General features: G+C 42.1%; 2 protein-coding genes across 2 annotated transcripts in view; one reads left to right on the forward strand and one right to left on the reverse strand.

Annotated features, from left to right (window-relative positions):
• Window positions 1-9,657, reverse strand: part of cfap61 (cilia and flagella associated protein 61) — a 12,611-nt gene extending 2,954 nt beyond the window's left edge. The window contains exons 1-15 of the mRNA XM_031865930.1: window positions 9,468-9,657; window positions 8,993-9,141; window positions 8,102-8,252; window positions 7,782-7,858; window positions 7,405-7,472; window positions 7,197-7,317; window positions 6,639-6,771; window positions 5,812-5,973; window positions 5,557-5,624; window positions 4,306-4,345; window positions 3,858-3,994; window positions 3,408-3,534; window positions 2,532-2,609; window positions 1,957-2,163; window positions 802-930 (exon numbers count right to left, since the gene is read on the reverse strand). Of these exons, the coding sequence (XP_031721790.1) occupies window positions 802-930; window positions 1,957-2,163; window positions 2,532-2,609; window positions 3,408-3,534; window positions 3,858-3,994; window positions 4,306-4,345; window positions 5,557-5,624; window positions 5,812-5,973; window positions 6,639-6,771; window positions 7,197-7,317; window positions 7,405-7,472; window positions 7,782-7,858; window positions 8,102-8,252; window positions 8,993-9,135 (1,641 nt within the window). The 5' untranslated portion in view covers window positions 9,136-9,141; window positions 9,468-9,657. The remainder of the gene's footprint in view (window positions 1-801; window positions 931-1,956; window positions 2,164-2,531; window positions 2,610-3,407; window positions 3,535-3,857; window positions 3,995-4,305; window positions 4,346-5,556; window positions 5,625-5,811; window positions 5,974-6,638; window positions 6,772-7,196; window positions 7,318-7,404; window positions 7,473-7,781; window positions 7,859-8,101; window positions 8,253-8,992; window positions 9,142-9,467) is intronic.
• Window positions 9,658-9,733: 76 nt separating this feature from the next.
• Window positions 9,734-13,826, forward strand: part of crnkl1 (crooked neck pre-mRNA splicing factor 1) — a 7,952-nt gene continuing 3,859 nt past the window's right edge. The window contains exons 1-7 of the mRNA XM_031866201.1: window positions 9,734-9,882; window positions 11,736-11,888; window positions 12,206-12,297; window positions 12,391-12,549; window positions 12,713-12,879; window positions 13,039-13,217; window positions 13,324-13,494. Of these exons, the coding sequence (XP_031722061.1) occupies window positions 9,835-9,882; window positions 11,736-11,888; window positions 12,206-12,297; window positions 12,391-12,549; window positions 12,713-12,879; window positions 13,039-13,217; window positions 13,324-13,494 (969 nt within the window). The 5' untranslated portion in view covers window positions 9,734-9,834. The remainder of the gene's footprint in view (window positions 9,883-11,735; window positions 11,889-12,205; window positions 12,298-12,390; window positions 12,550-12,712; window positions 12,880-13,038; window positions 13,218-13,323; window positions 13,495-13,826) is intronic.

A 13,826-nucleotide genomic window follows, 5' to 3' on the forward strand; every position in this document is an offset into this window, starting at 1 on the left:
GGGGGGGTTTGATGGAGTGGAATGAACATGTGAGTGTACACGGTGACGCCTCGGGTCTACAGAGAGCGCTGCTGGACAAGTGGTAAATATTTGAAGTACAGGACATTGAAATAAATCACGGCCACACTAAGATTTAAGAGCAGAACACGGGAGGAGAAGAAGAGCTGCGGTTATCACTGTTCATCTTCTACCAGCTTCTGATGTTTACACCTCATCTGCTGTTAGTGCTACACCTCCACTACCACTTCAACTCTTCTATTCTATCTTATTAATCACCTGTAAGTAAGCACTCCAAGTGTTATTCAGAAGGTTTACTCTTTTCTACTTATACTTTGCGTTACTTTAAATTGTAGTTGAGATCCAAAAGTCTTCACAGATATTAAATACATATGAAGTTGAACTCTCTGTGTGTAAAAGCACATTTCTGAACAAAACATGTTTAGCCAAATGTAAGGAAATATAGATGCATGTTAAATCAAATGAGCAAACTCTTTCCACACTTAAGAGTATTAGTTAGTTTTGCATTGTTTGCTGTTGAACACAGACATTGGATGAATTATGTCTCTGTTAATATGTGGAAAAAGCAGTTTAGACCAAAGTTTTTGTTTGTGGATACACTTTGACAAAATGCAATGTTAAAAAGTAAAGTATGTTCATTCCATCATACTGTGTTTTACACCCTTCTGTACATAAGCGTGAATCATCGTGTAGAAACAGCACCGTCTAGTGGTCACATTACTCCCTGTCTGCAGCCTTCAGCTAATCTACATTCCCTGTCAGCCAGCTGCTGCCCGTGCCCACCTGGTCCTCGGTGATCTGCCTGGATGGGCCGTTGATGCCAAGCTCCTCCAGCGGGTAGATGATCTGGCGTCGCGGGCGGACGGGGACCGCACAGCCGAGGACAGAATCCAGATGGTGGACGCAGGAATTCTGAGTGCAGGGCAGAAAGGGGGGCACAGTGTCAGCGAGAGACTCCCTCTCAGAGGGTAAACAGCATCAGTGGGGGGGACTCTGGCGGGGGGAGAACTGGAAGGTGACAAAGTGATAATGAGCTCAGGTGAAGAGGCTAGATGATGCAAGCTTTACACCACTGACACGAGCTGACTGGAAAACTCTCCCAGTGCTGAACGGAGCCAATTCTCTGGTTATCTTCTGCCATTATTCTATTTGCACATCATCATCATCATCATCATCATCATCATCATCATCATCATCATCTCCAGATCTGAGGCTTGTTTGTGGGAAGGTAATTAGCAGAGGAAGTGGAGGCCTCTCTACATGTCGAGCAAATGTCTTATTATGAGAGTGGAGAGGTGGAGCTGGCAGCACCGTCGGCACCTGCTGCCCCGACCCACCCCGGGGACGGCAGCCTGCCGAGGGGCCGCACTCTGCAAGAAATGACCCCTCTAACAACACGTCTACATTAATAAATCCATCTGTTACTGTGGTCATCAGACTGAACAGAAGACAGTTTACATGATATGAGATGCTGTTCTGGTTTATCACATGAAAAGAAAAAGAAAGAACTTGAGTCTTGACATCAAGTTGTGGTGAACAACAGACTAAACCATCTCACCAATTCATGTGTTCACCGTTACAAAAACAAGGTGCGGTTACTTTAGCTGGAAACTGTTACATCCAGCTACTACTCGGAGCGACATACAGATTCTCTTCAAGCATAGATTATCAGAAGAAGACTTGAACATTAGCATGTCCACATGTCTTTGTTTTCATAAGACGCATTAAAGTAAATATCAAATCAAGTGGTATTTGAGCATCATTTGATATTCATGTCTGTGAAATCAACTCATCAGTGGATTTGAGATGGACTGCCTCGTGGTGATATTTCTTGCAGTGTTGTTGCACTGAGGGTCATTACGCTAATGACGATGTGTATGTGAGCAGACATGCACGGGGGCTGGAAGGCTCCTGAGGGTCCCGGTGTGTGAAACCCACCTCCTGGCTGTGGTACGAGGGGTAGATCCTGAGGAACAGGCAGGACCTGCGAGCCAGCCGGAGCGCCTCCTTAAACAAGTGTTTGCTGAAGTGCTGGAAGGAGCGTTTGAGGACAAAGTGGCGTATCTGAGCGTGCTCCTCGAGGCGGTGATGGCTGAAATAGATGAAGTTCTCGATGTTGTAGTGGGCGCAGATGTACTTGATGTCCTGACAAAGACAGAGGAAGTAATGAAGCGACTTTACTCCAGTTTCAGGACGAATATTTGTATTTGATACTTTCCTACATTCTTTTAGCTTTATTTTCTAATATTTGTGTCGCTGCATACTAAGTTCAATTAAATCAATGATACATATTAATATTAACTTCCACTGACTAATCCTTAACTCAATAAATTCACTTGTGCTCAACTTATAGCTTCGGGGAAGTCTCCTCTAAAGACACATTCGTGCAAAGCTCAAACACTGATGGAAACCAGCTCGATAGAACAACAGCTGATCAACCGAAAAACCACCACAGACTCCAACCCAACCCTCCGAGGTTCATCTGGGGACAATGAGCCGTACACTGCACCTACCTGTTCATCTCTGAGGATCAGTACCCCCACAACCTGACTCTGCAGCTGGGCCACGAAGGCCTGCAGCGCCGCGCCGTCCTGCGTGAGGACGAAACACGATATGTGTCAGTGCTCATCTGAAGATGCACCTTGTTGTGTCAGTGCAGGGCCATGACTACACATGAAGAGAGAGGCTGCAGAAGTAATTATCAGCTTTTTGGAGCTGCGGCGGTGACAGCTGGGGTGTCAGTCAGAGAGGAAAATCAGTTCAGCTGAATTCTCACCAATCTGTTCGCTGGCAAACGCGCCGCGATATTCCTGGTTATTCCAAGACAATCACTGCCGGCTCGAGTCACACTCGACCGTCCAAAACAATCATCATGTCATTTAAAACACTTAAAGGGGAGCCAGTTACAATTTCAACCTGATATCTTCTCTATTTACTGTTCATGGACGTTTCACAGGCCAGCTGGTTTAATACTGATTAACAATGAGCTCGAGAGTTTTAACTGTGAGTGACAGACTGAAGATGGGCGAACCAGTAAAAAACATTTAGAAATAAGTAAATACACAGATATAGGTCAGAGGGACATGAATGATATTTCCTGCATTTAGCAAATTACAGCTTAAATAACATCATTATCATTGTTTTAAGAATGCACTAACACAGCTTAAAATCACATTAAGAGACACCTGATACGTTAGAATACTGTTGCATCTCCTATTTATAGGAGAATATGTGAATCAAAATACAAGTATGTATAGGTAAGCATTGGTAAGGAAATAATAAAGACAGAGTGAATGTTTCTTAATGTGCGATACACGATTAATATATAAAATGAAACACAAACAGAGCGTCGAGTGTCTGAAGATGAAACCTTTAGCGTGTTGACTCACCGGGTCTCTGCGGGTCTCATAGAAGCGGTCCAGGTCCCGCAGCAGGGACTCGCTGAGTCTCAGGTCCTTCACCATATCGGAGACGGCCGGCCGGTCTGCAGCCACGGCCGGCCTCACCTCCACACTCCTGCAAGAGCAACCGCAGCGTGACCACGCCCGGGAGCAACACCGGTGCGTACAGATGTGTAAGAACATTAACAGGAATACGTTGTTGGTTTAATTACAGTAAATAAAGAGGTTCATGACCAAGATGTTTCTACTTTGTCTTGCAGCAAAAGTGAATGTGAGTGACTTGTGGTTTTGAATGTACAACTTGAATTCACAGCTGGAGCCACAAATGTGAAGCTACCTCCTCCCTGAGCACAGTTCAAAGTTGTAAACCTGCTATGCTGGCAGCCGTACAGAGACTTGTAGGAAGCAAAGAAAAGCTTCTTTTACGGGTCGGTCTACCTGAGCCCGTCGCGGTGGAGGACGTAGAGCTCACGGGGCAGCGAGCTGGAGGCGCGAGGCGGCAGTCTGAGGAAGCTCTGCAGCAACGGGATCTCAGAGGACGGTAACGGTACAGAGATGATGCACAAGTCCAGGTCCTGACAGACGGACACGAGGACAACTGATACAGACGCACACTCTTCACTGAGCAGACATGTTCCATTAAAAAAGGTTGATTTCTGAAGAATTCTCAAGCATCTTAAAAGCCCGTCTGTGTAAAGGAATCCAGTTATTTAAACTTACACGATGGGACTTCGTGCACATATTATGATTGCAGGGTGTCTTATTTTCATTTTACCTCTTGCACAGATGCAGTGATCTTTAACTTATTTACTGTTCGTAGAGCTCATTAAACACTTATTTTCTGGTACAGAACGTCAGCTAAATGTCGTGCAAAGACGATACTCACAGGGAAGAGGTTGAATATATATGGAATAAAGTCCACTGATCTGGAAGAAAAGAAGAACAAGAAGAGTGTTAAGTGAAAATATGTGTGGATGCCAACCTTCAGAAACAAAGCCAGAGCTGGCTGAATCACCGCGGTGGAACAACTGCCCGACCGATCTGCCCGCAGGCTTCCGCCTCAACTTCTCGCCTTCAGCTCTGTCACGCTGTCACTTTAAGCGCGGCTCTCATTAATAATATGCTCACTCTCTGCAGGAAGCGACCAGCCTCCATATTTAGTAACAGCTGGGAGGTGAGAGGAGCTCAGCAGGAGCCAACTAACAGTCGCTCTCTCTGCTTTAACGCAGCACATGACTGATGGAGCTCTGGACGGATGCCACCAGCACCGCCTCTGAAATCTATTACAGAGGGAGAATATACAAAGTACAAAAATACTTCTTTATAATATGTTTATTATTTATACAGACCTTTAGTATCTGACTTTTGGTGTCCGTGAATTAAAGTAATGTAGTTCTGTAAAAGTATTCTAAAGAGTTTAATTGCATGTTCCCCTTTCACGTTTTTCTTCATCTTCTTTCACCTTTATGTTGTATTTCTTGTGTTCTTTAAACACGACAAAGTAGCTATTTGTTCCAACATATTGCAGTATTTTGTTTCAATGTGTACTTTCCTCGGCTTACACGTCATGTCACATGTTAAAAAATGTATTATACATTTTTTTTTGGTTTGTTGTTTGTTTTTTGTGTAATTTCCAAAAATGTGTCCTCTAACTTTCTTGAGCTCAAGACTTATATATATAAATATATAAATATTTATTAAAGGATAAGTTAGCCATTATTCTTTATTTTTCTCACAGCCAACGAATCCCAAGAAAAGACCAAAACCAACAACATGTTAGTTCGTCTCTCAGTACTTTCTGACTTCCTGTCCGTCGCTCTTAGCTCCCATTGGTTCTATTGAAGACGTGAAAACATCTCTCAAATATATAATAAAGTCTCTGTAATCTCATAAAACAGCTGGTCGCTGTAGTTTTTATCACTATATAGTGCATTTGTTGGGGACTATTTTCAGCGGCGGATTGATCCACATTAGGTGCTCCAGTGAGTATTTGTATGTGTGAACGAGTCAGAATAAACTACGGTGTGTTCCTGGTGATGAAGGAGCAACATGGGGGCTCATTGGTGTGTTTTAATGGAGCTCTGTGGAGCTCAGAGGAAGACTACTTACTCTCCCTCAGACCTCATCCTGACTTTACCTCGTTTCATAATTCTTGTCAATGATGAAGTACTGAATGCAGACAGCGTTGGATTTCTGTGTTTCCTCCTGAAGTGACAACAACAACAAACATACCACAAAGTAGAAGATAAAGACTGAAGATTATACAATTCATGACAGATGTACTGCTACACAAACACTTATATCATAACCATGTCTTTACTACAACTACTATATTTAACCGTGTCTTTCTTTACCCTGAATAACAGCTGTAGTATGAGTGAGTGAGTTGTACCTGCTGTGGATCGGAGGTCTGGCTTTCCCTCGAGTCGGACTGAGCTGCAGGTTCGGCGCGTTTGTACAAACCATCGAACTCACTCAACTCAAAGTTGCCGTTCAGCAGTTTCACATCGACGTCAGACGTGAAACTGATGAAGCCGACGGTGACGCCGTCACTCTGTGGAGCAAACACGCCGACATCTTCACAGACAGTCACGTTCACGTTTCCCTCTTACTGCAATACAAGTCAATAAGACAGTTAATGGAGGAGTTGTATTAATGTTCAGGGAGCTGCTTTCTCCTGAGATGATTCACAATAAACAGCAGAAGAACTTGGTAGTACTGACAAAGAAAAGAAGGCCTCACAGCATCTGAGTTTGGACCATGTTGTGTCTGTAACAGATCATCTACCAGGACAAGAAATATTTAAATGACATATTCTGTAGCTTCACAAGAAGGTTGCGGCGTTCACGCTGCAGTAACCCTCTGGGGCGATGTTTTGTCTGTTCTCTGAGCGCTGAACATATTCAGACAGAAAGCCCCAAAATGCTTCAGATGTCTGGACACAATATGTTCAGTGAGAGCATGTCTTGGCCAAGTATCAGCTCGTATCTGCCATATGCTGCCATGAACACATGTCAGCCCGACTGGAGGGGAGATGAGGGGAGATCTGTCGCCTCCCATGGTCCCTGGGAGAGGGGGGGATTTCTGACAATCAGCCAAAAGCATCATCAGCGAGCTGCTTTTAGATGATGGTTCAGAAACCACATAACTCACAAAATATCAGAGCGTTGAACCACAGTAAATGGTCTCTCAAGAAAAAGGCTAAAAGTTGGAACAAACCTCACAAACTGCGACGTGATTCTTCTCGTTCTGCGCCTCGACGAGCTCCGCCAGGAAGTACGGCCGGTCGATGACTGACAGAAGTTTCGCCTGCTCTGCAAATATGCGCATGATGTTATCGTGATCTTCAACCCTGTGGAAAAAAAGAGGAGTGGCCCACATCTTAGAGCACCGCCAATCAATAACATGTATCTTACACTGAAACATGACAACCCACTAATAATTAAGACTAACTGAGCTCCTCCTCAAACCCGTTAAGCCTCTTTTAGATCATAGTTTCTGCGTCTCTACGTCACTTCCGTTCCAAAAAACCAAGATGGTGACGGTCAAAATGTCAAACTCAACGCTTCAAAACCGCAGTCCACAAACCAATGAGTGACGTCATGATGACTACGTCCACTTCTTATGAACAGTCTATGCTCGTGACGTGCTAAGGGAAAATGTCCACGTACATATAGTGCACATTCATACATAGTGCAGGGAAAGGGGTGTGGAGGTCAAGGTGGTGGACATGTATATGAACACTAGTGTTAGTGGGGAGGAGTCAGCTGACGTCACCTGGCCGGGCGGGCGTGGAGCTTTGGACAGTGCTCTGGTCTGTGGCAGATGAATGCTAAGCAGCGAGGCCCGCGGTCCGTCAGACGCTGCAGCGGCTCAAACACCTCACCAAGCGCTGGCTCTGTGGTTCAGCAGGCAACACAAGACTTGGAAGTTAATGTGTGAAGAATTAAATAATCCTAACAACTGATATTAAGCAGCTCCTCACCTAAACGTCCGACGTACGGGCTGACCAGGCAGATGTTTTCAAGCTCTGCGATGGCGTTAAAGACGGCCCTGTACAAAGAAGCAGCAGCGAGGGAATTCAAATGTGGCAGAAGTTGCATCAACCTTTATGAATCTGCATTCTGTGGTTGACTATAACCAAAGCTCCTTAGAGTTGCTGCTGTTTTAAATATGCAAACATGACTGTGTCACGTTCATAACTTTACAGTCCAGCTGTCTATTAGCGCTTCACCACACAAGAAGTCAACTATATTGACATGAATTACACCAGAACAGACACAATTTATATTTGGAAAGTACATATTCCAGATAAAAATACTACAAAACAAAAAAGGGACATATACCCTTATTTTTTCATACCTCATTATTTCCTTTACACTTGCTGCGGCAAAATCCAGCTGTGCCACGAAGATGTGGAGGAAGAGTGTGTTCAACGGCTGCAGAGGGAAGAAGATTTAGCTTTAGTTTGCTCCAGTTTACTTTCATTTCACTTGATCTAAAAAAAGTAGCTTTACTTCAAACTCCAACTATTGTAGAAGTCTTAGTGTGAGCGTATCAGATTGCTTCTGTTGAGGCCAAAGATACCAATCAAAAACTAATAGCACACATAAACAGTATTAATCATAAGAACAACTCTGCATCAGCAACTCTTATCATCTGAATTCATGAATGATACCGACTGTGCATGTTTCAGCGCTGAAGTGTTTGTGCAGGAAAGGTTCCCATTGAGTCTGATCCACCACGTGTCCGATGGGGTGATCGAAGAAGGAAGCGTGGCCCAGAATGTCATCCTTCTCATTGGCCAGAGTCACGGCCAGATTGGCTTTCTCTCTGGAGAGCAAACAGGAACCAGACAATCATGTCCAGAGGAGATAACAACACTTACTGTAAAATGTACTACAAGTAGGTAATCAGTACTATGATTACTCTCAAGACGAGATTTCACAAAAGTCCATCAAGACCTCTCAAACTACTTCTGGATCATAATAATCCACCTGTACGCTCATATGTTCCTATCTTCATTTTGCCAAAATATGATTAAATACATTTCTTTCATGAGTGTTTGCAATGAACTAAGGATCCAGATGGAGAGTGGAGGAGTGGAGTACTTTGCAGGAATGGTTTTAGAAGTTTATTTCATTATAAATATCATAAAAATGTATAGAGTAAGGAGATTCCATTGGAGTCAACTTTATAGACACTGTAAGTACCACTATAACAAAATGGAGATTGGAAAAAGTAGAAACGTGCACATGCTGTAAACACATAAATATAACGTGTGATACGGTGAAATTCTGTACAAACAGAATAAATAATAAGCCAATATGGACTATGAATGGATAACTCTGATATGTAGGCTACAGTATGAATGACAACCCACTCCAATTAATGTAACTATGACATGTACTAAATGTACAAAAACAAATAAACTTCCATCGTTATGGTATGTTGTCCATAGACTTCATGGTCAGATGAAATGATCAAAGCCCTCGTGTACGTCCATACAGAAAGCCTATATTCTATAAACTCTCTACACTTAAGACACTAAACAAAGGAATGTTTCGTCTTACAGAAGATGAATTATATTGACCCGTCCAAAAACCGCCAGAGCCGAGGCGCCGATGAGGCCGTCGATCCCCTGAGCATCCGCCGACTCGCTCCTTCTGACGGTCACAGTTTCCTCGTGGCCCCTGGCTGAAGTTATGGTCCTCATCTTCACCTGGGCTCATGTTAACAGAACGTTGTATTATTATTTAACTATTTCTGTCACGACAGCAGTGGTGGAAGAAGTATTCAGATCTTTAGTAGAAGCACTAATACCACACTGTATATATATATATATATATATATATATATATATATATATATATATATATATATATATATATATATATATAATGCAATACAGAGTTACTCACCTTCACAAGTTACACCTTTAACAAACTCTATATATATGTATTATATACATATATATAGTTACATTCCACCACAACAACAACAACAACAACAACCTCGTCACGTGTTGGTTTAACATTTGTTACTCACCTGTCACAAGTTACACCTAAACTATGACGTCAGTCTTATTTTTTATATTAACTCGTGGTGATACTCGTGGTTATATTTCTCGTGGTGAGAATTATTAAAAAAAACTAAATGATACGTAGCGTTTTTAGCCCCATTAAAACAAAACAAACACCTGTAAGTTAACACGGATAACTGCAGCAGCCTTTAGCTAACTGCTAACTAGCTCAAACAAACTCCGTAACCACAGTAACGGAATAAGACTTCGCAATGCATGCTGGGTACTGTCATGGCGGCTGGCGCTTGAAAACGTTTCGTCGTGTGTTTCTAGTTGTGTTGTTGTTGTCCTAACGTTTCTTAGGTAAGTTTGTGAACGTACGTTTTTGCAAACATGGCTTCCACCGCGGCAGGTAAACAGCGGATACCGAAGGTGGCGAAGGTAAGAAAAAGAAAAAGAAATAAAAGCTCCCGTACAAAATCCATGAGCTCTTTTTACTTCGGCTAAGCTACATGCTAACAGACAGCTAGCGCTAAAGTTTAAAGAAGGTTACGCATGTTTGCTTTTGACCACGTGTAGATCGCTTAAATCTGTAATATCACATAAGAATATACATTAAAATTATTGTTATTGGAGTGGTGACGTCGGTCTGACGGAAACCGCACGAGCTCGACAACCGCTAACGTTAGCTTCCTTTCCTTTTGTAAGCTAACTGAGGGTTTGTATTGGTTATATTTGTCCAACGTGCTGCACTTTGTTTGGGTTTTACTGTGTTTACGCTCTGATACGTTATCAAGTCAGTGCTTCCTGTTGTCTACATTATTAGGCTTTTCACGTCTCTGGAAACTCATTTTAAACATGTTTCTAAATGCTCGCCACTCTTTCTGAAGCCCACACAAACACAATATTTTATGAATATGTAAAACAAGGTAAGCTGAATTGGCTGACACACATGCATAATACATAATCATTATTATTGTATGTTTTAGACATAATACATGCATACATAATGCTGTCACACTACATATAACCCCATGAGGAGAAGTGATGCTAGCTTATTTCATGCACAAACACATGCTAAGTCCACATGGATTTATAAAGCACCTTATGTATCCAAGCAAGTGTACATAACAACTTGAATTTACACATTAATCACAAAGTGTATTATCTCCTCTCAAAAGTTATCTAATCAAGTCTCACACAAACATATTTATAATATTCATAAACACTTAAAAGATGGTACGCTGAGTTGGCTGCACTAAACAAAAATATAAACTCAACACCTTTGTTTTTGCACCCACTGATCATAAGTTGAAGTGAAATATTTGATATTGTTTGCACACTTCTACAGTGACCTCTTATTGTGACCAGCCCAAAGCACACCTGTGTAATAATCATGCTGTTCAATCAGCATATTGATGTGCCACACATGACAGGTGGATGGACTGTCTTACCAAAGGATTTTAACAAATTAGTGAACACAGTTTGAGAGAAATGCGCTTTTTTGCGTGCAAAGTAAAAACAGAAGTGATGCGTTTATATTTTTGTTCAGTGTACATCTAGTAGTAGGAAGTGGAGGACTCATGTGTATACGAGTGTCAAGTCCACATCGCTCTATAAGCCCCCTTATATACCTGTGGAAACAAAGATTGAACATTTAACATCACAATACAGACGGAGTGCTCTGTCTCCTCCAAAGAACTAATTCATTCTGCTACAAAAGAATCCTGAGCTCCTCACAGCTCAAGTCTTGCAAAGTCATCCAAACTAAAGAAATATGTATATTTTACGAAACATGTTGCCCTGAAATCCTCTTATAATGAGAACTAAAATAACCAAATTAATTAGTCTTCAGTCTCACCTGTATTGTAACCAGACCGACCTGTTTCTTTGAGTTATCAGGGTTGAACCTGAATGTAGCTGTGTACAGTCATAGAAATGTTCTATACATGTATGCAGGTTCCCTTTACTATGTATATTATATAATAAACATTCATATACACATATAATCAGTTGGCACGGTCATATTAAGTACACCTACATTCTTCACATACGTGTATAATACTACTAAAACACACATAGCCATGTTTTACTCACAGTTGCCTCTGAAATATTCCCAGTTTTAACATTTCTGTTAAATTCCTGTTCTTGTGTTGACTCAAACAATCAACTTAATAAGTGAGATCTTTATATTACGGGCTAAAGAAATCAGACGGTTTCACAAGTGATGGATAGTCAGCATTAAGACATGAAGAACTCATGTTAAAGGACTTCTTATTGTTGTTGTGTTGCAGGTGAAGAATAAAGCTCCCGCAGAGGTTCAGATCACTGCTGAGCAGCTGCTGAGAGAAGCCAAAGAGAGGGAGCTCGAACTTCTGCCGCCGCCACCGAAACAGAAGATCACCGACGAGGAGGAGCTCAACGATTACAAACTCAAGAAGAGGAAGGTGAGTGGCTGCCTCTCATTTCCTCCACTGACGGAAATGTTTAGATTTAAACGTGCAGCGAGTAAGTGAAGAAAGTAAAAGTGTCAAATCTGACTAAAACAGTCGAGATTCTTTATTCATATTGGATGTTTTAGCATAATTTACTTGTTAAATGCAGCATATATAACAAACATTTTGTCTCCTGTGGATCGAAAATTTCAGTTGGCAATTTTGCGATTTAGATAAAAAAAACTTAGCTTAAAAGTGCCGCCCTTGTGTCACGTGATTATACTTGTATTCTAACTTTCTGTCAAACTGTTTTCTACCTTTTCTTTCAGGGGTTTGAAGACAACATCAGAAAGAATCGGACTGTCATCAGTAACTGGATCAAATACGCACAATGGGAGGAAAGCCTGAAGGAGATCCACAGGTAGTCAGCCAGGAAATGATTTCCTCATAACATTCCCACACACGTCTCTGCCGTAAAGTTTTCCCTCATCGCTGCTTCCTCTGGTTTTTTTAGGGCTCGTTCCATTTACGAGCGAGCGCTGGACGTCGATCACCGCAACATCACGCTGTGGCTGAAGTACGCCGAGATGGAGATGAAGAGCCGGCAGGTCAACCACGCCCGCAACATCTGGGACCGAGCCATCACCATCCTCCCTCGAGTCAACCAGTTCTGGTACGAAGGAAACAGTTTGTGCTTCATTTCACATTTACAGCGCGTGTCATGAAGTTAAACAGCTCATAATTCTACTGAGTCAGTAAAACTCTATTTACACTCTGATGGTTAACGTTAAAGTGTGGAATTATTTATTCACGTTTGACTTTGTGTGCGGTAAAAGGTACAAGTACACCTACATGGAGGAGATGCTGGGGAACGTGGCCGGCTGCAGGCAGGCGTTCGAGCGCTGGATGGAGTGGGAGCCCGATGAGCAGGCCTGGCACTCCTACATCAACTTTGAGCTGCGCTACAAGGAAGTGGACAAAGGCCGCACCATCTATGAGCGATATATCCTTTTTTTGTGGGTGTGAAGTGATGACAACAAAGTCAGTAAATCCTCACATTAGAGAAACTGGAACCAGAGAATATTTGATGTTTTTTGCTTTAAAAACTTGCTAATAAAAAGATATTTGTTTGTCGAGTAATCAAACCTTAACTCCGCTGTACTCGTCATCGTTCACCCCGAAGTGAAGAACTGGATCAAGTACGCTCGTTTTGAAGAGAAGCATGGCTACATCGCTCACAGCAGGAAGGTGTACGAGAGGTCGGTGGAGTTCTTCGGAGAGGACTATGTGGACGAAAACCTCTTTGTGGCCTTCGCCAAGTTTGAGGAGACGCAGAAAGAGGTTTGTGATGAACTAAACCCACCTAATTAATTCATATCAGAGCCTCACTCCTTTGCTTTCTTGTTTTGCTGGAATATTAAAACTGTTTATCTTTGTCCCTTTTCAGTTTGAACGTGTTCGGGTCATCTACAAGTACGCTCTGGACCGGATCCCTAAGCACCAGGCACAGGAGCTCTTCAAGTTCTACACCATGTTCGAGAAGAAGTTCGGAGACCGGAGGGGAATCGAGGACGTCATCGTCAGCAAACGAAGGTTCCAGTACGAGGAGGAAGTCAAGGTATTTATTGTGGAAAATCAGTATGTTTCTACAAAATATATCCGTCAATATATTCATCTTTGATTCACATGAATATTCAGATTCCTTACATTTTTGGTCTATTATTGAGTTATGAAGTAATTTTATTTTAAGTTTTAAAAAATCAGACAAAAGGGTTAAATGTTGGGTGAAATATCTAGAATCTGTTTTTATTTTCTTGATAGTTCTCAACTTTTTAAATATATCATATCGGCCTGAATATGAGATACTTTCCTGTTGAGTCTCTGACCAGCGGGACGAAAGAAAGTTACTTCCTGTTCACGGAAAAGAGGTTACTTCCTGTTCACGGAAAA

Source organism: Anarrhichthys ocellatus, unplaced genomic scaffold, assembly GCF_004355925.1.
Source record: "Anarrhichthys ocellatus isolate YVR2014 unplaced genomic scaffold, GSC_Weel_1.0 scaffold34, whole genome shotgun sequence".
NCBI lineage: Eukaryota > Metazoa > Chordata > Actinopteri > Perciformes > Anarhichadidae > Anarrhichthys > Anarrhichthys ocellatus.